This window comes from Alosa sapidissima, chromosome 10, assembly GCF_018492685.1.
Source record: "Alosa sapidissima isolate fAloSap1 chromosome 10, fAloSap1.pri, whole genome shotgun sequence".
Classification (NCBI taxonomy): Eukaryota; Metazoa; Chordata; class Actinopteri; order Clupeiformes; family Clupeidae; genus Alosa; species Alosa sapidissima.
The window spans coordinates 1,419,244-1,447,048 of record NC_055966.1 but is presented as its reverse complement, the minus strand read 5'-3'; the positions used below and the strand labels follow the sequence as shown (position 1 = coordinate 1,447,048).

The following is a 27,805-nucleotide window of genomic DNA, read 5'->3' as shown; positions in this document are numbered from 1 at the left end:
TTGTTCTTTCTCTTATTCACTTTTTTTGGGACCTTTTTTTGGTTGCCATGGTCGAAAGCGCAGGAAATTTGGTACACATGTCATTTGTAGCGCCCGATACTCAGGGCGATACCCTTATGTGACTCATCCAGTAGATGACATACTTTCAGCTACACACACCAAATTTGGTAGGTGTATGTATCTCCCCAAGATGAACAACTTTCATATGTACAATGCATTAACCATGCCCAACAGGAAATGAGGTATTGGGATTTTGTGCGTTATGGGCATTTTCCTAGGTTGATCCAATTAATGTCAAGTATACCATGGTAATGATGATATTCACATGCCCATAATGCATATTTGGCATAGCGCCACCAATTAGCAACAGAAAGAATGACAATTACACTGATGTCACATGATCAATTTTAACATACTCCTCGTAGATGATTTGTCAGATTCATGTGAAATTTGGCAAACATGATGCCAAGATGATTTTTTTATGATTTTAATATCTCGCCACATAATCAGGCAATGTGTCATAAAGTCACAGTGCATTAAATGAATGGTCTGAAACTTCTCAGGTTAATTGGATATAATTATAATCGTAATATCTGACACCCAATGGGCATGCCTGGCATTGCGCCACCACCTGGCAAAGCAGGAAATGTGCCAGAAATTGGCAATGCCTTAACTGATAGTGATGGGACAACCGACTCTTATACGCAAGTCGGTTCAACCGGACGGTCGTTGGTTGGCCTACCGAGTTAATAGATTCGGTCACCGGTTCGCGCAACGGGGGGGGGGGGTTATATCGCGCGTTACTTCCCCTGCCATATCGCTCCAAGACATGTAGCCTCAAGCTGCAAATGTCATGCTCTCCATGTCTCTGAAATTAGCTGACATAGGCTACACACTCATATTGACCTACACTAGATTACAGTCTCGTTCAGCCTGGCACGGTCTTCGTGAGGCTAAGCAACATTCACTTCTCTAACATTTAACTTTATAACTTTAAGATAATATGACGTGTAGGCTAATATGAGATGTAGGCCTACTTCCCCATCGATAATGTGTGAATTGCCATGAACAAATAATAGGCTACGATGCACTAACAAGGCTGGTATGAATCAAACTTGCCGAGAACCAAGGCAAGATAAAGGGTAGGCTACAGCGGTTGTTGCACGGTTACATTCGGTCTCATTCTGTCTCCTCGTGACAGCCTGCAGCCTATAGTCATTCACTTCTAAGCATTTATTTAACATGACTACTAAGATAACATTAGGCCTATGTGTATTTGTAGGTATGTGATATAATACTTTCCCATCGATAAAATTTCCATGAACATAAGCATCTAGTTTGCACTAGAAAGGCTTATGTGATCGGTTGATTACAACTTGCCGAGAACCTAGCGAACTGTTTGACTCGTGTGGCAGCCACGGTTACGAGGCCCGGAGAACCTAGCGAACTGTTTGACTCGTTTCACAGCCACGGTTATGAGGCCCAGAGCCATACAGGCTCATCATAGTTTGACTGATTATACTACCACTCCAGTAGAGGCGCTAATACGAGATACGATGAAAGAGTAGCGACGAGAACACTCGAACACAGCCAATCAAGCCAGTGTTGCTCTGTATGTGAAAATGAATGATGTTGAGCAGTAGTGATTGATGAGCAGTAGTTGATTTTCAAAGTTAGTTGCACTTATCCTTGGGTCGCTTTGCAGTGAACAGTAATCCAGCACAACTGAAAAGCCCCTCACAGGCAGCTGAGGCAGGCAGGCCAATGTTGAGGAGAGGGCCCTTGAAAAGTGGAATACGGGGGGCACAACATTTTCACCAGGCATTAGTAATAACTCAGGTAATCCACAAATAAAAAATCCAAACAACTCCATAAGTAGAGTCATGTGTAATGAAGTGGAATAACACAGGGAAAAAGTATTGAACACGCTAAGAAAAAGCACTAAGGAAAGGGAAGGAACGAGCTGGAATCTGTAAGTAGTTAGAGAGTAGTTATCCTTTCTATCTGTGCAAATTAATATAAGCTTGGTTAGTAGCCTACATATTGATGGGCTATAAAAATGTTTTTCATTACCAAGGTGTCACACAGGAAACATTTCATGATGGATAAAAGCAAAAAGCTCTCCCAAGACCTTTGCAACCTTATTGTTGCAAAACATATCAATGAAACTGGTTACAGATGCATTTATTTCAAGACTTCAGAATCTTCCAGTAAGCAGCATGGGAGCCATTATCTGCAAGTAGAAGAAACATCACTGCATCATCAACCGGCCATGCACAGGATCTCCTCGCAATATTTCTGACCAGGGAGTCAGAAGGATAGTCAATTCCAAGAGCCAAGGACCACTCGGAGAAAGCTCCAGAAAGACTCGAAGGCAGCCAATTCAATTAAATTCAATTAAACAGTTCTGGAAGTAGCTAAAGATCAGGATTCACAAGAGGGACCCCTGGAATCTGTTTAGAACAATGGGCCAAAATCACCTGATACTGCGACTAATACGTTTTGTCAAAGCCTACAGGAAATATCTTGAAGCTGTCTTTACAAACAAAGGCTTTTCCACAAAGTATTGAAGAAATTTCAGTAGGCACGTTCAATCCTTTTTTCTTGTGTCATTCCACTTTAATACACATAACTCTTATGTTTGGATTTTTTATATGTGTGTTAATATAATGTGTGGTGAAAATTTTGAATAGACTCACTGGAAGTTTAGGCTAATTACTGAAAAGAAAATTTAAGCGTTCAATACTTATTTCCACCATATATTTATTTTACCTGAATATTTTAACTTCCAAATTAAATGTCAAAATGAATGTCAGACGAAATTTAAAGTTTGACAGACTGGATTTTGTATACAAAACACAGTGAAAACTGTAAGGTCACTCTCACTCTCCCTTGCTAGAGAGCTAAATGGTTTAGTCCGCCTGCACGATTCATAAGGTAGGCTAGTCTATCTTTTGTTTATTTAGTTGAGCATCGCTAGTAGTGGACCGCTAATTGTTGTGCTGCTGGTGCAATGTCTTTCTCCAAGAAAGCCAAGTCAGGTTACTAAAAACAAAGGCCAAAACAGGAAAGAGAGACATCAAAATAAGGGGAAACAACTGCTAATAAACTTCTTTCCAAAGAAAGGAGAGCACAAACGTCAAAACACGAAATCCCATGGTGTTTGCTTAAATATCTTCGCAATCATTAGTGCTAAAATGAACTGAGACAACCAATTGAAATAGCCTAGCGGAAAATACACTTTCATAGGTTATAGGCTACACATGTAATCTGATGTATTTCGTGATCCAGCTCCATCTCCATTACTTTCAGAAAGACTGCATGGCGCCAGCTTGATTAATGTCCTGTTGTAGGCTACATGCTGATCATTATCACTAGGCTAGTGGTTTAGGGCGCTTTTTTCTCTCCCTTTCTGTTTTCGTTAGTCTTAACTTTTTTTTTTTACTCAAGTAACGGATGGGATTTTTGATGTAGTGAAGTACAATACTTCACTCAAAATGTAATCAAGTAAAATTTAAAATACTGATTTTATAAACTACTTAAAAAATACAAAATACACAGGAAAAACTACTCAATACAGTAACGTGAGTAAATGTATTTCGTTACTTTCCACCTCTGCTTAAATATTGGATATCATGATTGTGATGATATTCACATGTGTAATTCACATGCCTAGCATAGCGCCACCATCTGGCCAAGCAGGAAATGTGCCAGAAATTGAATGAATGGTCTTAAACTTCTCAGGTTAATAGATATTGTGATTATGATGACATCCAGACACCCAATGGGCCTGCCTGGCATATTTCCACCACCTAAGCAAGCAGGAAATGTGCCAACAACTTTCAATGCTTTGATGGATTGATCTAAAACTTTACAAAATAGTGGATATCATGATTGTGATGATATTTACATGTGTAATTCACATGCCCAGCAGAGGAGGCCTCTATAGGTATGGGCTACACCAGGCACGCAACTGAAGCGTTCCGTTCGCGACGCGTAAAATCCATTTTAAATGAATGGTCTATTTTTTTGAACGTATGCGCCGCTATCAGGTCTGGTGTAGCTACTTCCATTGATTATAGTGCCAGCTAATTGTTGCAGCAGACGCTACGCGAACGGAACACTTCAGTTACGCGCCTGGAGTAGCTCATACCTAAGACTACAGGTGCAGTGCTTCACCAAAACAAAAGGAAAAAACAAAACAAAAAAAAATCTTACAATAATCCCAATTTTAGTCCTTTGACACAGAAATACAGTCACTAACACAAGCTGTTTTCCTGAAATCAATTATGTGATTGACAACAGCGCTATCGGCTACCCGCGGTGGAACAGAGAATTACAGTGAATCAGACTGCTTCACCAACTTTTTGTTTTGCTTCACTACCATAGATATCACTGTCTCCATTAGTGAGCTTGCTTGTCATCACTTTTCAGTTGCCTTCAGTGACCTTACTAGAATTTCATAAATTGTGTAACTCATTCACATAATTTGTTTTACATTCATTTTGTAAGGTACATCGGATTTTTTTCTGTGCAGGGGAGAACGTTTTATTTAGAATTATTGTGTGTGGCGGTCTCCCCACCAGTCAGCTAACGTTACATAGTAACTCGCTAAGTCCAAGCAAGATGGATTCGACCGAACTTTCAGGCGATGAATGGATGAACATCGTTGACCAGAATCTTACAGGATTTTTTACAGTCTTTTGAAATGAGGAGAACTTATGAGTGAATGCAGAGGGGAGACCACGAGTAAATATAACACAGTAAAAATAACACAGTTAGTAGGTGCTAGGGTAAGGAGAAACTTGTTCCATGTAGGCTATGCATTAGAAAGTGCAGCCTCTCAAAGTAGCCGTCCTGCAAATTCACTGATGTGTTATGATCGCATTAGCCTATGTTATGGATGTGTTATAACGTCAATAGGCAGCTCTATCTAACCGTAGTACGGTAGACAACAAGCTACAACCCGGTTTTCATCCGAAAGAACCGTGTAAATATGTGGATAAATAAAATGCATCCCTGTAAGCATTCTGCTTTCAGCCGAGCGACATGGGGCCGTCTACAAAAGGGGTCTCAAACTCAAATGAGCTGGGGGCCACTTCTGCCAACGTCATCTGATTGGAGGGCCACGTCAGTGTTAAAGAATAATGCAAAAAAAGAACGGCTATTTCTGAAAATGCAATGTTTTTTCTCAAATACTACACAAAACTGCAAGTGCAAAATAAATATTAATACAAATGATAAAAACAAACAAAACGCATAAAAACAGGTATGTGTGTTTCACACCAAATAAAAATATGTTCCTCTCATAACTTATTTAAACCTGGCAAACTTTAGGCGCCAGGGTTAGAAAAACAACATGGATTTTAACATCAAAATTTCAAAAGACTTGAAAGTGGTCAGAGATAGTTATAGATAGAAGTCCTACTGTAAATGTAAAAATCTTTGAGTATAAACCAAAGTTTATGAAGGGGGTACATTTACCCATTTAATTTGCCACTGGATGGTATGCACCTTAAATTCAGCACCTTCCAGTAAATACTGGATGTTGAACATATTTGAGCAGGTTTATTCTTTTTCTGTCATATTACCCACATAACAAATTAACAGTAGGCCTAAGATGTAAACCAACAAAAGTAAACTAATACTATAACCACAAACCGTTATTATAGGCCTTTACAGGGCTCTCAAGTGTCACGCATTGAGCGTGACAGTGACTCATTTCAGTCTTTTGTCACGCTCTCCCGCCACACATTGTATTTCTCACGCAGAAAAACTATTTAGGCCTATATATTTAATATACTGTGGCAGCGCCCAAAATGTCTCTGGCTGCGCCACTCTCACTATGGAACCGGCAGGAATCAAGCGCGTCTCCCCTGGAGTTGAGCCTGCCACTTATAAGCCAATCAAAAATAACGAGAGGGGCTACACAATAGCCAATCAGAAAATAACTGTATTGTATCTGGGTAAGATTTAACGCAACAACCAATGAAAAACGCGTATCCTGGAATTGTTGAACGTGAACCTGTTACCTACTTCTTCCAAGTTTTGTTCACCTTGGAGCTTCGAGCATCAGTTCATGGTTTCAGCACAGAGTAAGTCATCTTTTAATGTTACAACAAATCCACAACTTGTTTGACACAAACAATGACAACGTGACTGCTGCTATAGAGAATGTTTCCCAGATAATTAGCATCAGTTGTTCATGACTGTCTGTAACTTAGCCAACAGTTTCACAGCCTGTTCATTGACAACACTTGCTCAGAACAAGTAGCCTATGCCTAGTCATACTTTCGTTCACACGATGACTGACATATTGTCACATTCTAAACATCTCTCTCTCCAAATAGGCTTAATCATTTTATTAGAACTAAACAAATTAAAGTGTATTGCATAGCCTATTGTTATAGGTCACTTTTAAAATCACGTCATATTATATAATTATATCCTGGCCATGGATGCATTAATCATTGCATCTGTATTCAAAAATATCGGGTAAAAAGCAATTAAGCATCCTTTCATTCACCCTGAGAGGAAAGCCCCCTAAAAGGTCTAGGTTAGTGGATGCTCAGAGGTGGTGAAAAGGCCCTTTATTGAATTGTCAGTGCCATGTGTCAAATCATTTCTTTTGCAAATCTGAGCAATTATAAATTATACTTTTGCCCCATTTTGACTTAGGAGGGCATTGCTCCTACATACTTTAGCCAATAATCAAACGTCTGCTCTCTTTTGGAAGGCTGAGACACTTTTGGAAAACAATTAGAACTAGATGTACCGTGGAGCGGTACAAAATATGACCGCCGCCCAGTCCAGCACATTTTTTCCACAAAAAGAAATCACGCTGAAAGGCCTATATGATTCTAACTGTCTCACTAAATTGCATTATCCACACTCAATTCTCACTGGTATCTGCTAGACAACAAGTACCTAAACATGATTAGTTCATAGATTTCACATGTAAAATTCATTTTATACAACCCCACCTCCATCTTGCCTGTTCATAATTCTGAGAAATTCTTGATTGTTTGTGTTATGTCTATGTTATGTGTGTGGGTGTGTGTGTGTGTGTGTGTGTGTGTGTGTGTGTGTGTGTGTGTGTGTGCGCGTGCGTGCTTGTGTGTGTGCCTGCGTATGTACATATGTCTACTGTGTGAGTATGTGTCATACGTATGATTACTGTGAATGTATGTGTGTGTGTTTGTGTATCTGTTTGTGCACATGTGTGCACATGAAATGGGTTAACATGACCCCTGGAGGCAAACATCTGAAAAAAATGGTCATCCTAGGCCCTACAGTTCTCAAGATATTCACAGAGAACTGTGTCTGCCCTACCCTCCTTTCGGGGGGTCCAGTCCAGCGGGGGGGCTACAGATCAATACGAAAAATGACGGTTCCATGCTATCCATGTGGGGGTACATGCCCACCAAGTTTTGTGTACCCCGGTCTTTCAGTGTCCCGGGAATCCTTGTTGGTGTACGTCACTAAATGTACACATAAATTATTTTATTGTAAGGCCCCCCATGAACGAAAGTACACAAAACTTGGCATGCATTCGGAGGGTGTCATAATGATCCTACACTTTTAATGTCGTGCAGTTTTGACCTTGTCAGCCAGAGATATTGTGATGAAAACACCTATTTTTTTTGCTTTTTAATTTTTAACTAGGTGGCGCTATACATGAAATAAGTGGTAATGGGATGGGTTGACATGCCCCCTTAAGACCAACATACATAAAAAAGGTGGACCTCCTAGGCCCTACGGTTCTCGAGATATTCACAGAAAACTGTCTCCGGCCACCTACAGGCCAGTTGGTGTATAGTAACATAAATTCATTTATTGTGTGGCCCCCCATGAACAGAATTCCACAAAACTTGGCGTGCATACAGAGGGTGTCATAATGATCCTACACTTTTAATTCCGTGCAGTTTTGACTATGTTAGGTCACAGATACCTTCAATTACAACACCTCATTTTTACTTTTTTGTGTTTAACTAGGTGGCGCTATACATTAAATGAGTGGTTATGGAATGGGTTGACATGGCCCCTTGAGATCAACATACAAAAAAAATGGTCCTCCTAAACCCGACGGTTTTCGAGATATTCACAGAAAACTGTGTCTGCCCTACCCTCCTTTCGGGGGGTCCAGTCCAGCGGGGGGGCTAAAGATCAAAACGAAAAACGATGGTTCCATGCTATCCATGTGGGGTTACATGCCCACCAAGTTTCGTGTACCCCAGTCTTTCAGTGTCCCGGGAATCATTGACGGAAATTTGGGCATGCGGCACTGCGCGGCGGTCATAATAACTGTGTGATGTACTGTCACAAAGTTACAAAGGCTAGATTATTCTTTTATTTTTCTATCGGATAACAAGCATCTTTGAACTGACCACATTTCAGCCCTCTAGGTCTTGACTTGATATGACTTGAGATCTAGCATTAGGTCTTGTCATGCTGTGTGCAAAAGTAGATCAATATAGAATGACAAAATGAGTACTTTAGACCATTATTATGACCGCCGCGCAGCGAAGCCAAATTTCCGTCAATGATTCTCGGGACACTGAAAGACCGGGGTACACAAAACTTGGTGGGCATGTAACCCCACATGGATAGCATGGAAACATCGTTTTTCGTTTTGATCTTTAGCCCCCCCGCTGGACTGGACACAAAACCTAGTTAAACCCGCCACCTAGTTAAACACAAAAAAGTAAAAATGAGGTGTTGTAATCGCAGTTATCTGTGACCTAACATAGTCAAAACTGCACGAAATTGGAAGTGTAGGATCATTATGACACCCTCTGTATGCACGCCAAGTTTTGTGGAATTCCGTTCATGGGGGGCCACACAATAAATTAATTTATGTTACTATACACCAACTGGCCTGTAGGTGGCTGGAGACAGTTTTCTGTGAATATCTCGAGAACCGTAGGGCCTAGGAGGTCCACCTTTTTTATGTATGTTGGTCTTAAGGGGGCATGTCAACCCATGCCATTACCACTTATTTCATGTATAGCGCCACCTAGTTAAAAATTAAAAAGCAAAAAATTAGGTGTTTTCATCACAATATCTCTGGCTGACACAAAACTTGGTGGGCATGTACCCCCACATGGATAGCATGGAACCGTCATTTTTCGTTTTGATCTGTAGCCCCCCCGCTGGACTGGACCCCCCGAAAGGAGGGTAGGGCAGACACAGTTCTCTATGAATATGTTGAGAACTGTAGGGCCTAGGATGACCATTTTTTTCCGTATGTTTGCCTCCAGGGGTCATGTTAACCCATTTCATGTGCACACATGTGCACAAACAGATACACACACACACACACACACATTCACAGTAATCATACGTATGACACATACTCACACAGTAGACATATGTACGCTTGCATGCACAGGCACATACACTGGCACACACACAAGCACGCACACACACACACACACACACACACTCACACCCACACACATAACATAAACATAACACAAACAATCAAGAATTTCTCAGAATTATGAACAGGCAAGATGGAGGTGGGGTTAAATTAATTATAAATAAAATAAATTTTACATGTGAAATCTATGAACTAATCATGTTTTGGTACTTGTTGTCTAGCAGATATCAGTGAGAATTGAGTGTGGATAATGCAATTTAGTGAGACAGAATCATATAGGCCTTTCAGCGTGATTTCTTTTTGTGGAAAAAATGTGCTGGACTGGGCGGCGGTCATATTTTGTACCGCTCTGCGGTACATCTAGTTTGCCAAGGTATGGTCATGCATTTGGTAAAATGCCCTGTGAAAACTCCCCATAGGACTTTGGGTTATCCAAAATGCATACTGGCAATCAAATGCTTACTGCATATGAACCCCACATAAGCATAATATTGGCCTCAAATGAAAGGTAATACTCTGAAGTTTCATGCTTGCATTTGGATTGTAGGCTACTTCAGGTTCTGATATGACTACACTAAATATGGAATAATTACAAAAAATACAAATCTTTACAATTTCTATTTCAATTCAATTGGTGTGTATAAGACGGGCTATATTTCTGCACAACTAATATTGAATCAACTGGTAACTGACCTGGAGCTGGTGTATGCTAGCTGGTGATGCTAGTTGCACGTGTAAATCCTCACACTCCTAACCTTAAGAACGCTTCTAACCGCTGAGTTGGAAGCCTGGGCTTTTAGCTCGGTGGTTAGAGCGCTCGACTCCAATGGCAGTGTGGGAGGGGGGGGGGGGGGGTGATTGTCGACGGGGAATGTCACTCTTGCCTGTCCTCAAAACTTGAGAGCCCTGGGCCTACAATAAAGTAGCCTGGTCAAATCAGTTCCTATCGTGGGTGACTTTGTAGTTCTTCAGAGCCCTATTTTTACTACCCCTGTTGTCTGTACCACGTCCATTACGGACACTATCATCACAATTACCGCTGCCACCTCCAGCTATGTTGGGCAGAGGGTCGAAATAAGCATGGACACCGTCGTATGCACGCAAAGACGCACCTTAATTCACAGATGCACCGTGACTATCACTGTCAATAGACGAGCGATCATAATCTCCAAAAGGCAGATATTCTCCTTCAGAATCAGAATAGGTGAATAACATAGCCTACCCAAGACTTGGTGTAGGCCTATTTCTGCTTCCATTTGTGCAAAACTATGGCCAGCATTGCTTCCGCATAATTACAAACAAATGCACGTCTTCTTGTTTCTTGCGTGTAATACAAGTATTTCTTGAAAACTGTGCAGCGAATTTGGGCTTGAATCGAAGCTCTGGATGAGTACACATGGGATTTGTCACCGTACGTGGATCTATCGTCTATTTTAACCAGTGTTGTTGTTTGTCGCAATTAAAAATATCCTCAAGGGCCGAACTACATTATTATTTTGACATTAGGTCGCGGGCCGGAATTGGGCCGGGAGTTTGAGACCCCTGGTCTACAAAGTGCAAAACCTAAAGTGGATACAAAGATACTTTTAAACAGCTTCACTGTTATTGAAATGCTTCCCAAATCACTCCACACATCTAGGGCCTCCATATCAACATACTACACTTCCTAATTATGGAAAAGCTGGCTGGCCTATGTATAATATATTTTTATTTGGGTAAAAAATTAATAGCTTCACTGTTATTAAGCTTAGTGCTTCCAAAATCACTACACACATCTACAGTACTGTAGGGTCTCCACAACAACACACTACACCTGCTAATTTGGGAAAAACTGTCTCGGCCTATTTATAATATATTGTAGCGATCTAACCCACAGACAAGAATCATCTTTGGTCAGGACGGCCATTTATTGGAACAGGCATCAATGCAAAACACAGACAACTACATAGGGCAACACGGGTAGTCTCAGCCGCACATGTAACACACAATAAGGGTTTACCACACACATCAATACGGGGATAAACACATGAGGTACAACCGTAGAGACTAACACGCTAACAAATACACAACATGGTAAATGCAAATACAACTACTATAACCGACATTACACATTATAGCATTCACTCGCACTGCATTCTGGGAGACACTCACTCAACATCAGACATGTACATCCACCGGCGCTACAATATTTTTGTTGGGGACAAAATTAAATAGCTTCACGCCTATTGAGTCTAGTGCTTCCAAAATCACTCCACACATCTATATCTCCTCCCTATACTACACCTGTGAATTATGTAAAAGCTGACTGCCTATTTATAATATATTTTTATTGAGGGAAAAAAATCACATCACATATCTACAGTCTCCCAAGAAGCATACTACACCTGCTAGTTTGGCAACATCTGGCTCAGTCTATTTTTAAGGGGGAACAAGTTCAAGTAGCTTCAAGCTTTATGAATCTAGTACTTTCAAAATTACTCCACACATCTAAGGTCTCCCTAGGATCATACTACACCTGCTACTTTTGCCAAATCTGGCTCAGCCTTTGTTTTTATAATTCTTTATTGACACTGAATTATGTCTATATTTTGCTGGTGCTAGCTAAACTCAAACTGACTTTCACAGTGACAGCCATACGAATGGCAGGCAGCTAAGTTAGTCATGACAAACGGGAGGATGCTAACGTTAAATATATTACATTTTCATGTTTTTTTTTGTAATTTTCTTACACCAATATGATCGTCACTGACATCAAAACATGATGGTGCACATCTCATCTAATGAGAAAAGACGTGGACACTTGTTAGAAGCCATAACTCCAGAGGCAACGTAAGTCCTCAGCCGATCAGTCAGTGTGTGTAGGCTAAACTCAAAAATACCAGTGAAATGTCAATAGCGACCTAGCCATTTAAGTGTGTCAAATTAAAAGTCTGGTGTTCCACTAACGCTTTATTATTTCATGTACGAAGTTTATACTGTAGCAGATATCTCTTTAAGAATTGTGACTGGCCGCGGCCGTTACAGGAGAATATAGAAAGGCCGTCGGCGGCCGCTATGGGGTATAGAGGGTTAATGGATGTTGATAGACAGATAGTTTAATGGCTGTGTATAGGTAGATAACTTTGATGATAACTGACAGTTGGAATGGCTGAAGTTAATTTTAACTAATGTTGCTAATTAGCTAACTATGCTAACAGTATTATGAAAGTTAACTTATCTACAAAGCTAACTATGCTAACAGTGTTACTTAGCTAACTAGTGAGGACTTATTTTGAAACAGTTGTGGGCAGAGGAAACAGTTGGCGGATAACTGACAGTTGGAATGGCTGAACAGTTAAAAAGTTGCCCCCACTGTTAAAAGAAAATCTAGAGGAAACACTGTCATGTACCCTTACCGTAAAGTGTTACCGTGTGTGTGTGTGTTTGATGCAGGGAGATGGAGAGATAGACCTAGAATCTCAGCATGAAGATGGTACAACTGGATGGCTGACCCTATTTGACGTTACTCGTGCCCACACTGGAACTTACCAGTGCAATGTCGACAATGGAATCAGTCCTCCTGCAGTAGCAGAAGTCAAACTCATTGTTTATTGTAAGATTCGCATTACTAACTGTATATGTCATATGTAAAAATAGGGAGCATATTTTAGAGGTAGTACCATGATGGTAATGACTATTGATATGTATGCCTGCCTAATATAGTACTAGCGGCACTGGTGTGATATTTGGCTGTTCTCATGACATGGCAATATATACAACACAATAATCAATAATTACAAGGATACAAGGAAGTTTATTGTCACATGCATATAGTTACTGGAAGTAAGAAATGCAGTGAAATTATGTCTGGTGTCAGCCTATTTGTGCAAAGTGGGGGGGTGCAGTAGAAGAGGGGTTTAGTAGATTAAGTGGCAAGGGCTGCATAAGAAAGGTGGGGGAGGATTGGAATTGGGGAGGGGGGGGGGGGCACCAACAAGGAGCACCCAAGAGCAACAGGGGCAAGGAAAAACTCCCTTACCAAGGAAGAAACCTTGGGCAGATCCACGGCTCAAGGGGCTAACCCAACTGCCAGGGGTCTTGGTGTGTGTGTTGGGGGGATGACAAGGGAGATGGTGGGATAGTGTGCTGTGTATGTGGGGAGAGGGCAGTGTGCAATATGTGTGTTGGAGAAGCTTCCTCATGAAATAATGTGCTGTGTATGTAGGGGAGAGGGGGGGGGGGGGGGGGGGGGCAGTGTACTGCAAGTATGGTGAAGGGACTTACTATTGCAAGCAGATTACTGTATGTATGATGTATGTGAGTGATGAAGATGTGTGTGTGGGCGGGAGGGGAGTGTAGCAGTGACTGTGTGTGTGGTGTGTGTGTGTGTGTGTGGGTAGGTGGGGGCAGTGTGCTGTAAGTATGTAGAGGATGTGTGTTGAAGAAGATCCTGAAGACAATGTGCTGTGTATGTAGGGAGGGGGGGGCAATGTGCAGCAAGTAGAGGAGGCTTACTGTAGCAAGCAGTGTGCTGTATGTATGTGAGGTGATGACAGTGATGATGTAAGTGTGTGTGTTTTTTGTGTGTGTGTTGGGGATGGGGGTGGGGGGGGGGCAGAAAGGCTAGGCAATCAAGGACATGGGTAGATGGAGGAGAAATCAAAAATAATAAATAAAAAGTTCTATGGAGATGTGCAAAAGTTGGAGAAAACTAAATAAAACTAAATAAAAAAATATTATTATTAAAAGGCAATAGTGGACTACATATAATTATGAGATAAATTTTAGTTGAAAAATCCCTTGAAGATATCATTAAACAATTAGTTTGTTTGCAGGAAACACAACAGGATAGATTCACAGACAAAGCTGATGAGAAACAGATACATACTCAGTACCAGTCTATTGTGTCATTAATTATAATTTGGAATTATAGGCATCAGTATTATGAAGTTAGTGTCAGGATCTTCGGCAAACAGCCCCAAACTCTGTCCCAATTGTTAATCTATCTAGATTAATGCCATTCTCCTTGTGTGACAGACAGTGAAGCTCATGTAACAGGTGCTGTGCACCTCATGCACTAGGCACTTTCGCCAATTAGAAGTGACCAAACTTGGATCTACAATACCTGTCAAAAAAAAACACAGCTATATTTCCCCCCAAAATCATGCAGCCTTAAAGGAGAGGCATGTTCTGAGGGCATGTTAATTTGCCCCCATGTTCATGCCCCCAGAGTGTAGCACTGTAGCTGCCTGGCTCTAGCTTTTGGCTGCAGCAACTTTAGCTAGGTAGAACTGATTGTTTTCCATACTGACAGTACTCTGTGTTCAAAAAATAGATCTAGGTGAAAAATACATTGGTGTATGTTGAGGGAAAATGGGGCTGTTCAAAATTTCCAAGGCCACATTTTGTTTAATCTCCTCTCCAAGTGTATGCAAACTCCTTACTGATGTGTTGGACTATATCTTGTCTGTATTGTGTTTATTTGAATTTGTAAGGCTAAGGATATTTTTGTTTTTATATCTTAATTTTAACAAAGTATTTAATTTAATGTCAATACCTGATAGTTAAACCACACTTGAAGAAGGGGCCTCAGTGGAATAAGGTTGCAAGTCGTGGTGATGGTGTCAGCACAGTGGATATAGCATGTCAAGCAGAAGGCATACCCAAGGTTCATTTCAACTGGGCCAAGAATGGAATGATCATGGATTTCAGCAATCCCAGGTAGGGATGTATTCTCTTTGTTTCAACATGCATAATCTAAACTAATTCAAAATCACTTACATGTCTTTTGATGGTATAAAACACATGGTCAGTGGCAAAAAGCTTAACTACATTTAGGGGGCTGTCCAGTTCACATTCAAGGTGGTTTTGTTATTAAACGTTGTGCATATTGTTCAAAAAGGTTGTTCTTCTGTTTCTTAATCAGTCATGGGTGTGTTTTGGGCGTAACATCCTTTCAACCAATGAAAGTGAAATCTGTCATTCCCTTTAACAACAAGCAGTACAACTTCAAACAGCGCATCTGTATTTTGCCAGTCAGCGGAGCATTTGAAGGAATCTGTTTGCATGCGAAACCGTGCATAGAACACAGGGATTCCACAAAACCTTGCTTTACTGAAACCTGTTTGTGACTACATGCATTCTGCACTCACCTATTATTTGAACTCAAAGGCAAAGTGAAACTATCATCACCTAGCCTGGGTTTTCCCATGCTGCCTTATGCACACGATTTTATTCACACTGCTAGGCAGCCTGGATTCCATGGACTTTGTTTTCCCCTCAAAGAAGGAACCAATCACAGAACGGAGGGGGGATTGCAAGACGATGATGACACACCGAAGCGGTTATGAGCTACGTATGTACGGCCAATAAACGGCTCTGGGCATTTGCAAACCACGATTCAAATACGAGAAAATGAATGTGTAGTTCTCAATGAGATGGGGTTTGGTGTTAGCCAGGCTAATCATCACCATGGTCTCTTACGAAAAACAGTTCTGCACAGTTATTTTCTTTCACTATTAATTGACATGGGGTTACAATCAAAAACCTAGCCTGAAAAAAGCAACCGTTACCCCAATAATGTTTGAATGACTGAATAAAAATCCTAAGGCCATTTAATTATTTGCCTACAGGGCAAACAGGTCAGTAGATGATGCAGTAAACAACAGGGTTGTGCACAATTCAAATTGCAATTCTGCTTCCTGTTTGCTACCTCAATAGAAATGCAAGTGACATTCAAGAATTAAATTGGAATTTAAGAGCCAGTTTCAATTCAATTCTGGAATTTTGCAGAATTCTGGACCTATGTCACGTTCAACACTATCATACCTGAAATCCTCACCACCAAACTCTCTCAGCTCACTGTATCTCCTGCCATCTGTCAGTGGATCTTCAGCTTCCTGACAGACAGGAGTCAGCAAGTGCGGCTGAGAGATGTCACATCTGGAACACGTACAACCAGCACTGGTGCACCACAGGGGTGTGTCCTTTCCCCACTGCTCTTCTCCCTCTACACAAATGACTGTACCTCCAAAGACCCAGCTGTCAAACTCTTCAAATTTGCAGATGACACCACTGTCATTCGGCCATCCAGGATGCCCCCCCTCACAATATCCAACAGCCCAGTGAAATGTGGACTCATTCAAGTTCCTGGGCTCCAACATTTTCCAGGATCTGAAGTGGGAGTCCAACATCAACGCTATCCTTAAAAAGGCTCAGCAAAGGCAGAAGCATGACCTACCACAAGATCTGCTGGCCATCTTCTACAATGCTGCCATTGATTCCATCCTCTGCACATCCATCACCGTTTGGTTTGGGGCCGCCACAAAACAGGACAAACACAGATTCCAACGCATAATTAGGACATCTGAAAAAATCATTGTGCCCCCTGCCCCCCCTCCAGTTGTACACTGGTAGGACCAGGAAGCGGGCAGAGAACATCATCAAAGACCCCACACACCCTGCATACACCCTCTTTAACCTCCTCCCCTCTGGCAGGCGCTACAGATCCCTGCACACAAAAACAACCAGACACAAGAACAGCTTCTTTCCCTCTGCCATCACTGTACTGAACTGCAGTTAAGTGGGGTCATCCCCCTGCCATTCACCCAGTTATCCTTCACATTACATACCTATCATCCCAATATGCATCTTGCACATATTACAGTGGGCAGTGCTTCGATTTGGCCAGCTTCCCTCGCGGTCCGCGCGCGGGATCATGTGGTATCACGCGACTTTAATTTGTAAACAACCGGCAGATGTCTCAAGTGAGCAGGGTGTCTCGTAAAAAGAAATGGAGCCTGGAAAACCCTACACAGACTTCACTACAGACTTTAGCAGACTGGTTTAGAAATAATTTAATAGCCAGAAATATGCCTGCCCTGTCCTAATAAATAAATATTTGGTTAACTGCGAGTGAATCCCGTTTGCAGCCGTAGAAGAAAAGCAGAACAAATTAAACATTCCAGTTTTCTCCGAGTGCAACGATGATAGACATCATTTGGACAAAATAAAGAGCATATTAACCTCCGTTGCTCAGCCAAATGCCTTCCTGTTATGTCCTGTTATCACGGAGTTACAGGAGATAAACAATTTTTGATGGTCACAAGTTTACTTCATTAGCGTTTATTTTTTTGATTATTAAAGAGTGTTTTTCATTTAAAGGTTTGACTTTGTGCTTATTCAGTAGAGCATTTAGTGCTCTCCCCAATCCCAGACGTTCACATTGCATGTTTGTTTGTAATGGATGCAAACGCGAGATACGCTTGTCATAGGCGCCGATACCGTGGAAAACATCGAGCACCCACGTGTGCCAGCTTACAGTCCCGGCTAAATTTACATTCATTTAAAATCAAACATCGCAGTTGATGTTAAATTCAGCATCTCTCATAATGTGATTGGCTATGTTGCTGTCACTGTTTGCGTGCTATATTAGCCCCATGCCACAGCCAAACTGTGGCCACACTTATACATTTTCTTATACATTTTCTTAAATAGTTAAATATATAGATATATAGACTTTACTTTACTTTATTTCTGCATTGTTGCACTGTTGGACTTACTCACTTGCACTATCACCATGACCATTATCACCATTGCACTACCACCATGACACTCATTCACACAGAGCACCTTACCATACCTTACTATGCACAGAGAATCACAGGCTCAGTCCCTGCCTCAGTCATTGCAAGCGCCTCTGATTGATTAATCACCACTATGTGGATACTGTTTTTAAAATTGATTTAGATTAAGTGTTAGTTAGTATAATTTGTATTTTTGTCATTTGTATTTTAGTATATTTTTATATATTGTATTTAAGTTTAGTTAGTATAATTTGTATTTTAGTATATTTAGCATATTCTTTATCTTATACTGTCCTTATTGCTTAGTTGTGTTTTTATATTATATACTTTAATTACTCTTTCTGCTGTTAGAGAATGTGTTGTGTTGTATGTATGCTGCTGAGACCTTGAATTTCCCCTGGGATCAATAAAGTATCTATCTATCTCTCTATCTATTTATCTATCTATCTATCTATCAATCCCCTACTCCATATACTAACCACCAATGAGAGCGTCTCTGGTATGAAAATTCCTGACACTTCCCACCTAAAGAATTAACGTAAGGCTTTGTCGGGTCTTCAGCCCCGAATGTTTAAAATGTATATAGCCCTGAATATCATTTTAAAAGTAGTCTGACAAAGCTTATTGTTTTGTGACACAGCTAAACACTGGTACCTCATAGAACATAGCCTAGGTGGTCGCAACTCACAAAAGTGAAGCAGATAGAAAGAGCTCACGCAAATCTAGCCTACAACACGCAGACAGCTTCATGTGCAGGGGAGAGAGAGCGCGCGCACAGTTGTTTTATGATTGTTGGCTTCTGATGGTATCTTGCTAATTCACTGAACTGCATTAGGTGACACAAATGGTATTGCCTTTATCTTATAACTCCTTGTCTGAGCGACTACCAGGCCTATGGTTTTGAAAAGTCAGATGTTCTCTGACAAAGACATTCGAAAATTAAGAATGTTTATTAACTGACAACCGTAGCAGCCCAAGGTAACCAGTTGTTGTAGATGAAGGGCAACCACTTGTTTCAGATAGCCTGGACAACATGTTACCTGGGTGTTGCCTACGTTATTAATTGATGGTAGCCTACAATAGTTAATTGTATCGCGTAACAGCCAGGTATTAGTTGGCTCAAGGAGTAGGGTATTAGGCTGGAGAGAGTCACGTGTGTGTTGCTTTTGCGGAAAATCCAGTTTAATGCTAGTTTTCAAAACATTTATTTTTTTACATGTCTTTTGTCTGAGTGGCTGTAATGTAGCCGAGCACTCATGGCGTATGAAAAGCGACTTCAAACCGCCTAAAACAACTTGTTTGTGAATGTCTGACAACTGCTGCAGCGCATGCACGTGCAAGGAAACCAGTAGGTGGAGAAATCAAAAGGCACACAACACCGGAACGATTTTAAGGCTATTTCGCATAGGCTACTCAATGGTGCTTTTTCACACGCATTATAGCGACCCCCATTCACCGGGGTTAGGTGGAAGGTGTTAATAGACGATTGGCGTAGCCTACAGTGGACTAGGGCTGTCAAAATTGCTCAAAAATTACGTTCGAATATCCCTTCTAAAATAAACAAAATAATGTATTCGAATATATTGGAATATCTAGGCTATATTATTTGCGCATTATGTCAGTTACACACATTATGTCATCTGTTTTTAAGTTTTTGGAAACTTTTGAATTAACTGAAAGAAGATTTTTTTTTGTTAGTTTTGGAAGTTTATTTTTACGTAGCCTACAATGGCCAGTTCCGACAAAGCCGAAATTACTCTTTTTCAAACAATGAGTGAGCAGGCCACGCATTTGTATGGTTATATTGCTTGACAGGGGGGATCCCAAGCAGCTTTCAGGCATAAGGCTACTTTGAGAACATTTCCTAATTCAACCGACACTGATATTCAAAATGTTGAAACTATTTCGGCATAGCCTATAAGCAGTTTAATTAAATGTAATGTTAGTTGTAAACAAACGGGCTACTACTTTTTCGTGCCTTAAATGGCAAGAAAAACCTTCACGATATAGGCCTATTAACTGACCGCCCGATTCACGTTGGCTGGGGGGCAGGGGGGGCCATCAGACATTTGTTTCCGAGAGTCTATGAATTGTTAATCCGGCCCTGCCCCCAACGAACGCAACTTTCCACCTCTGAGACAGCTTAAAAGAAGTCAAGAGGACTCCTAACTCACTAAGACCTACTTATTGTAGGCTGTGCAAACCACAGGCCTTTTTTTTGGGCAAGCCTGCATTCGAGGCAGGCCTTCTGTTGATGAATTTTATATAAATCCTGCGCAGGGCTCTACAGTGTGCCCATTTCACTCACACATGCGAGTAAAAATGATGCCGTGCGAGTGCAAAAAAATATTTAGGCGCACTGGTGCGAATGACTTCTAACCGTGTCAATGTTTGTCTATAAAATACACCGCAACATTGAGAAACATTACACCTCCCATCAACGTTAGCAGTTTCGCGTTGTGACTCGCTAGTAGTCGCTTCTATCAAATTGAAGAGCAGAAAAGGCGGAAAGTTAGACTAGCCAGCCAAGATGCAAAGATTGAAGAAATTAGTACTTCTATCCACCGAATTCATTGGATATAGTCAAAGTCAAAGTCAAGTCAAAGTCAGCTTTATTGTCAATTTCTTCACATGTTCCAGACATACAAAGAGATCGAAATTACGTTTCTCACTATCCCACGGTGAAGACAAGACATATTTTACCAATTTAGGTCCACAGACAAACATAACATTCAAGTAAACAAAAAAGTAAGTAAATAAGTAAATAAGAGGGCACATATAATAATGAAAAAATAAGAGCAGCAAAATTTGGTTGAAATTGTGCATAGACAGTCAATAAAATACTAGTGCAAAGTCAGGCCAATAAAAGGCTTGGGTAGTTCTGTTTGACCTAAGTAAGAAAGAAAGTGGCATAGTGGTGCAAGTTATGTAAGAGCAGCAGAAGTGTTGTGTTTTCAGGACAACAACACCAAGTTGTAAAGTGTACAAGTGTGCAAGTGTGCAAGTGGAGTAGTGCAGGCGGCCATTTTGGGTCCAATGTCCAGGATGTTATGTAGCTGAGGGTGGAGGGGGGAGAGGAGGGAGAGAGTTCAGCATCCTTACAGCTTGGTGTATGAAGCTGTTGGTGAGTCTGGTAGTGCGGGAGCGCAGGCTTCTGTACCTCTTCCCAGAGGGCAGTAGATCAAACAGATTGTGAGCGGGGTGACTTGCATCACTCACAATTTTGGTCGCCTTGCGGGTGAGGTGGGTGGTGTAAATGTCCTTCAGGGAGGGGAGTGAAGCACCAATAATCCTTCCAGCTGTGTTCACTATGCGCTGCAGGGCTTTCCTGTTGTATTCAGTGCAGCTTCCGCCCCACACAGCGATACAGCTGGAGAGGATGCTCTCAATGGTGCCTCGGTAGAATGTGGTCATGATGGCTGGTGGAGCACTTGCTCGCCTGAGTTTCCGCAGGAAGTACAGGCGGCGCTGAGCTCTCTTCGCCAGTGATGCAGTGTTGGTGGTCCAGGAGAGGTCTTCACTGATGTGCACCCCCAGGAATTTGGTGCTGCTCGCTCTCTCCACCACAGCACCGTCGATGGTCAGTGGCAGGTGTTGGGTGTGACCTCTCCGGAAGTCAACAACAATCTCTTTGGTCTTGCTGACGTTCAGCAGGAGGTTGTTGTCCCTGCACCACGTGGTCAGATGGTCGACCTCTAACCTGTATTGAGTCTCGTCGCCCTTGGTGATGAGACCCACCAGAGTTGTGTCGTCAGCAAATTTCACTATGTGATTGTTGCTGTAGGTTGCAGTGCAGTCATGCGTCAGCAGGGTGAAGAGCAGCGGACTGAGCACGCAGCCTTGGGGGGCCCCTGTGCTCAGTGTGATGCTGCTTGAGGTATTGTTGCCAACATGTACTACTTGGGGCCTCTGACAGAGGAAGTCCAGTAGCCAGTTGCAGAGGTAGGTACTGAGTCCCAGTTTGTCAAGTTTGCAGATGAGTTGTTGTGGTATTATGGTGTTGAATGCAGAACTGAAGTCTATAAACAGCAATCTCACATATGAGTCTCTTTTTTCCAGGTGGGTGAGGGCTGGGTGGAGGGCAGAGCAGATTGCATCCTCTGTAGACCGCTTGGCTCGGTATGCAAACTGGAAGGGGTCCAGGGTGGGGGGGAGAATGGCTTTGATATGTGACATGACAAGCCGCTCAAAGCACTTCATGATGATGGGTGTCAGTGCCACAGGGCGGTAGTCATTGAAGCAGGATGGAGCAGTTTTCTTCGGCACAGGTATGATGGTGGCAGCTTTGAAACATGATGGGACGATGGCTTGCTTCAGGGAAGTGTTAAAGATGTCTGTGAAGACATCCTTAAGCTCCCCTGCGCAGTCCTTCAGCGCACGACCTGGGATGTTGTCTGGACCTGTTGCCTTACGGGTGTTGATAGCAGCAAGTGTCCTCTTCACGCTGTCGGCAGAGAGGCACAGGGGCTGCTCATGTAGAGGGGGATGGGTCTTCTGTGGGCAGGTGCTGTTTTGTGCTTCAAAGCGATATAGGAGGAACAGGATGAGATATTGAGAATGCAGTGAGAGAAGCAAAGGTAACCTAACATGCCTTTTAGCCCAGTTGATATATTGGCTGCAATATGCAAAATATAGCTGTAGCGAACCGGCACAAAAGTAGCCTCCCGTAATACTCCCATTTTATTCAAAGGTAGAACGCTACTGACAACTCCAGGCTTCCACGCATGCTTGTTTGTTTACACCGAATACAAGCTGAAGTGCAAAACGAAAGTAGGCCTAACGTTTGCCTACTGCCCCATCAATGCAGATATTTCAAATAAAAACTAAAAGTATAAAACATATATCCTTGATTAGCCTATGTTGGGTTTTGTGGAAGAGAAAATGGACTGTTTTAGTAGTAGTATTAGGCAGTATGCTGTCAGATAGGTCACCATGGGCATATTTGGATTAGCTATAGATGGATTCACAAATAAATAAATTAGCCTACATTTGGCAGGATACTTAATAAACAGGCTAAATGCAAATATGGCAATGTATTATATTATTTTACATTAACAAAATGTAGGAAAATAGAACAGACTGAAAATAAAGTAGGCATTGATCTTTAAAATCCTGTTTCCTGTAGCCTAAATGTTGTCAGTCATTCTTAATATTCGCAATTGGTGCACTGGCATGTTTAACTGTTAGCTGCAGTATAATGTTAGATTATGTGTAAGTTAAGTACAGAACTAACTGTGCGCCCAAATTTTTGTCTGTGCTCCTAAATTTTTTAACTTGGGCGCACAAGTGCTCCTGAAAAAAAATGTTAGTGTAGAGCCCTGATCCTGCGGTAACATTAATCCTCCTACCCCCCGCTACCACAGCTGTGGATAGTGTGGCATGCTCACGCGTTATGTCTCCTTCTTGCAAATGTCTCCTTCTAGGCCTATAGCCCAACCATTTACGTCTTCAAAAAATAACAACTTGCCAGATATGCCTTCATATCTTTGGGCTTCATTCAGCATTTTGTTCTTCCACTGGAAATTACTCTTCTACATTTGCTGCCTGCTGCATCCTTTCTGTTTGTATTGTTTTGAAAACGTTTGACGTCTTGAGTTAATGCATTAAACATTGTTTGCTGGTAACCAGCCACAAATAGCCTACAGATTCTTGCGTGCGTACATTCTCTTTTCTCTCCAAAATGTGCCCGTTCTATAGGCTGGCCAAGTGCGTAATTCTGCAGCATAAAGCAGATGTATTTGTTTATTGTACAGAAAAATAAAAATGACATGTCAAGCAGTCAATTGACTACACTGCAGTCAAGAAGTAGGGCAAATTAATTTATGAAACCAAAACTTGGGTCATAGTTGTCTAAGCCTCTATAGCGTAGCCTGTTAAAAACGTCGCTAGATTAGTATTAAATCGCCAACAACATTGTTTTCTGCAGAAGCCTACCCAAGGCTACAGATTAATTCTGAACAGTTATTTCGTTACCACCGTGTAGTCAAGCCTTAAGCCATACCCAAGTAGCCTAAATCGAGGTAATGTTTAATTATGCATGATTTATTTTGTTATTGAATTCGTAGGCTGGGATTTCTCTCGGCAACAATTATGTTTAATGGTAGCCTCCTGCTTTTTCAGAAGGGGCGACAGAGCGATGTACAGTGGCAGAGCGACGCACAGTGGCTGAAAGTGGTAATAAAGTTTCACGCAGCTTCACGCCCGTAATGCGCGACTGAAGCGGACATTTGAAAGCAACGCCTACTGTACATGCATACATTTGCACTATTACTTCTGCACTTTATATCCACTCCACTCCATGTGTACTTGTATTGATACTATGCTTATTTGTATATTATGTTAACATGTATATTGTTGTCTATATTGTACAGTATGTGTCTTTATTACTATTGTTTATTGAATGTTTACTACTACATGTCTGTTGCACTACTACATGTCTGTTTGTTAAATGTACAGAGATTTAACATCTACCAAAGTCAAATTCCTTGTACCGGTATATGTAAGTATACTTGGCCAATAAAAACTGATTCTGATTCTGATACTGAAGTTGTTTGGGACTGCTTGCTAAGGACTGCTTACATCTTATGACAGTGAGTCTTCAGCTCTACTTTACATGCGCCTTTCGCTATAGACCAGGTTTTTCTTGGTCAGTGGCATAATGATTTTTAGACGGTGTAAGACCACACCTTCTGCCAGACCCCTGGGCACAAGTCTTAATAAAAGTGAAGCGCATGGCGCAAAATCTGCCACTGACTGGGTGTAAGCTTAAAATAAGCTTTGCATTGTGCTTTGCGCTGCGTTTCTGGTTAAAATAGAGCCTTAAGAATCCCTCTCAAGAACAAAAGGCAACAATAAAAAAAAAAAACTTCCATCTTCAGCATAACATGGTTCAGATTTACAGTAGAAGGTCACTTGGTGCGTGCAGACCTCTGCCATGGCCAAATGCCATATGTTGCAACACCCTAGCAGAAGTGAAATTAAATTAGCACCCCATGCGCTTATTCCAAAATTCAATGGGTTCTTTTTTTAAGTCCGGCAACACCTTTTCACCAAATTTCATAACAAATTGGCCAGCTAAATGGAGAAACATGTTCAAGGTTTTGTTTGAGTTTTTCTGTGTTCCTCCAAATAGCATCACTTTACCTTCATAATGGTATTGGCATCATCATAACCAGCTTCATAAGATAGTTTCTTAGAATGCTTTTAGATTTACAAAAGTGAATAAAAAGTAGCCAACCAGTTATCAATATGGAGGTTTCAATCTTCAGTTTTGTTCTACAATGTAAAAATAATTAAAATAACCTATAAATGAAAGAAAAACCCATACATGAGTAGATGTGATGAAGTATTTGGACAGTAAAAAAATGCCTCTCTGAAATGACACAATGAAGATGTGTAGGTATCTGCATTCTGTGTAATAAGTAACTGACCACTCTACATTATAGGAAGGCTAGGTGTTCCAATTCACATACTCCTGTACTTACAATACCTAATATGAGTGCACAAGTGTGTTAAAACTGCATTTGAACACCAGTAATGTTATGTTTAAATGTTACAATCGTCATTTCTGTTAAGTGCACAGAATTTGAGTGTTTGATTTGAGATGACCCTACCCTGTTGAAATTCACACACTATGCGAGAAGAAACACACACATAGTGTACTAAATTAAAGTGAACTGACTAAAGTACGTGGATAGGAACAGCGTCAAAGTGTTGCCAGTATGTTACAGACCACACATTCTCTTTCTGTGATTACAGGTATATGGAGCATACTGTTCGAGTGGGAGCAGTACATACAAGCACACTTAGCATTGAGAATGTGAGCGCAACAGAAGACTATGCTATCTTCACCTGCACCGCCTCTAACAACTTGGGGGAGGACAGTTTGGACATTCAACTACTCAGCACCAGTATGGTTCTGTATTTAATTAACATGCATGTTATACTGTAAACACTTAAGACATCAACACATGTTTCATTGTTTTTTTCTGGAAAGGTCTGTAGGTAGGCTTTTATGTATTTCCCTGGGTCATTGTGTAATGTTGTTTGTTAGTCTATAGGTCCCAATATCAGTATTTAAATTGTTCCCCCAAATTTCTCCCAGGATGATAAAGTATCTATAAATATATCAACCTATCCCACTCTAATTGTATTGACAGGTATAAGCATAAGGCACAAGTTAGGGATTTCTAATCAAGAATCCACTTGCACTCCACTCTCACAAATGGACAGCTGGCCCTAATGTCTCTGTTTCTTTCATAGATCACCCTGAGCCCCCATCTAACTTGAGACTGCTGCATGTCAGCAATAACTCTGTGACACTGGAGTGGAAGCCAGGGTTTGATGGCGGCTTGACACAGAAATTTCGTATCAGGTAGGAAGAGGACTGATTAACATAATTTTATTGTGAACATATTTTAGATATAAATCGTACAAGAACATTTTCACCCACTGGAAGTGGGTTACATCTGTTAGCCTAGCACCCTTACTACTTTCAGGGAATTATGCAAAGCTAGGTTAACACTAACGTAGACTGCAAATAAGGTAATTTGCCCAAAAGTTGCCTTGTTCCTTCAAAAAATAATAAAATAGTCTGGCAATAAGTCACAAAGTCACTGTATGCCAACTTATCATGTCAATTTATTTAATCATTATATACACTCACGATCTTCAGAGATGAAACCTGATATAAGACATTTGCCCTGGGACATTTTTGTATTACGCATAGTTAATTAGAACATTTGCATATTTTAATAAATTAGCAGATATTTATCTCAAAGACATTTACTGATAATTTGACTGTAGGTAGACAGAGCCATGTCTTGGCCTCAACACATTAGAATTTTATGAACTGGTTATACAAAATGTTGCGTTTTTATGTAGCATTGCAGATACAGTATGCAAATTAGGAAAATCAGTGAATGAATTGTTCTACATCATATCCAAGAGAATATTGGTATTCTTTCACCAGATTAATCTAGATATGCATTATGTGCATTATTTTGTGAAAGTTAATATGCATATGCATGCAAATGCATTAACGAATTTGCATATGAGGATAGATTTACGAATTGTGGATTTTTGAGAATTCCATCTCTCTAAATCCCAGAAACTTCTGTCCATTATCTATTTTTTTTTTACTTTTCATCATCTTAATACACTACTACATCAAAAAAGTGCCAGGGTCATTTTTTGATCACAGTCTCACTGATGATAAGTACTCTTCACAAAATTAAGCACCAATATGGAACTGTTTCAAACTTTTAAACTGTTAAACTTAATTTGCTGTTAAATTGACTATATATTTTAATAATGACACTGAACTGCTCATATTTGTATTAGTGGATTTACAAAATGAAGGATGGGGTAGGAGGTAGCCAGCCTGGGTAAACCCAGATGAACATGTTAGCAAATTTGACAAACACCCTTAAGTATTCTCCTTAAGGTTTCCTTTTAGAGCTGTGGCGATACCTTTACCAACCCCACTCCCACTCGTGTCATATTGCTTAAGTATTCAACATTGGTTCACTTTTTCCACATTTTGTTATGCTTCAGACTCATAAAATGGATTAAATTCATTTTTTGTCATATCAATCTACAAACAATACTCCACAAAAAAACAGGTGTTTAGAGTGTTTTGTACATTTATAGAAATAAAAAACTGGAATATTCCATTTACATAAGTATTCACACCCTTTGTTATGACGCTGGACATTATTAGGAAAGGCACACATCTCTTTGGTTTTCACTCTGAGTGTATGTCAGAGTGAAAACCAAGCTACGAGGTCGAGAGAATTGTCTGTAGACCTGCGAGACAGGGTTAAGTGAAGACACAGATCTGGATAAGGATACAAGAACA

At 40.9% G+C, this 27,805-nt stretch overlaps 1 protein-coding gene across 1 annotated transcript in view; it reads left to right on the top strand.

Annotated features, from left to right (window-relative positions):
* Nucleotides 1–27,805, top strand: part of nphs1 (NPHS1 adhesion molecule, nephrin) — a 156,389-nt gene that overhangs the window by 119,362 nt on the left and 9,222 nt on the right. Inside the window, exons 18-21 of the mRNA XM_042107343.1 lie at nt 12,815–12,974; nt 14,926–15,082; nt 25,705–25,856; nt 26,209–26,320. Coding sequence (XP_041963277.1) covers nt 12,815–12,974; nt 14,926–15,082; nt 25,705–25,856; nt 26,209–26,320 — 581 coding nt within the window. The remainder of the gene's footprint in view (nt 1–12,814; nt 12,975–14,925; nt 15,083–25,704; nt 25,857–26,208; nt 26,321–27,805) is intronic.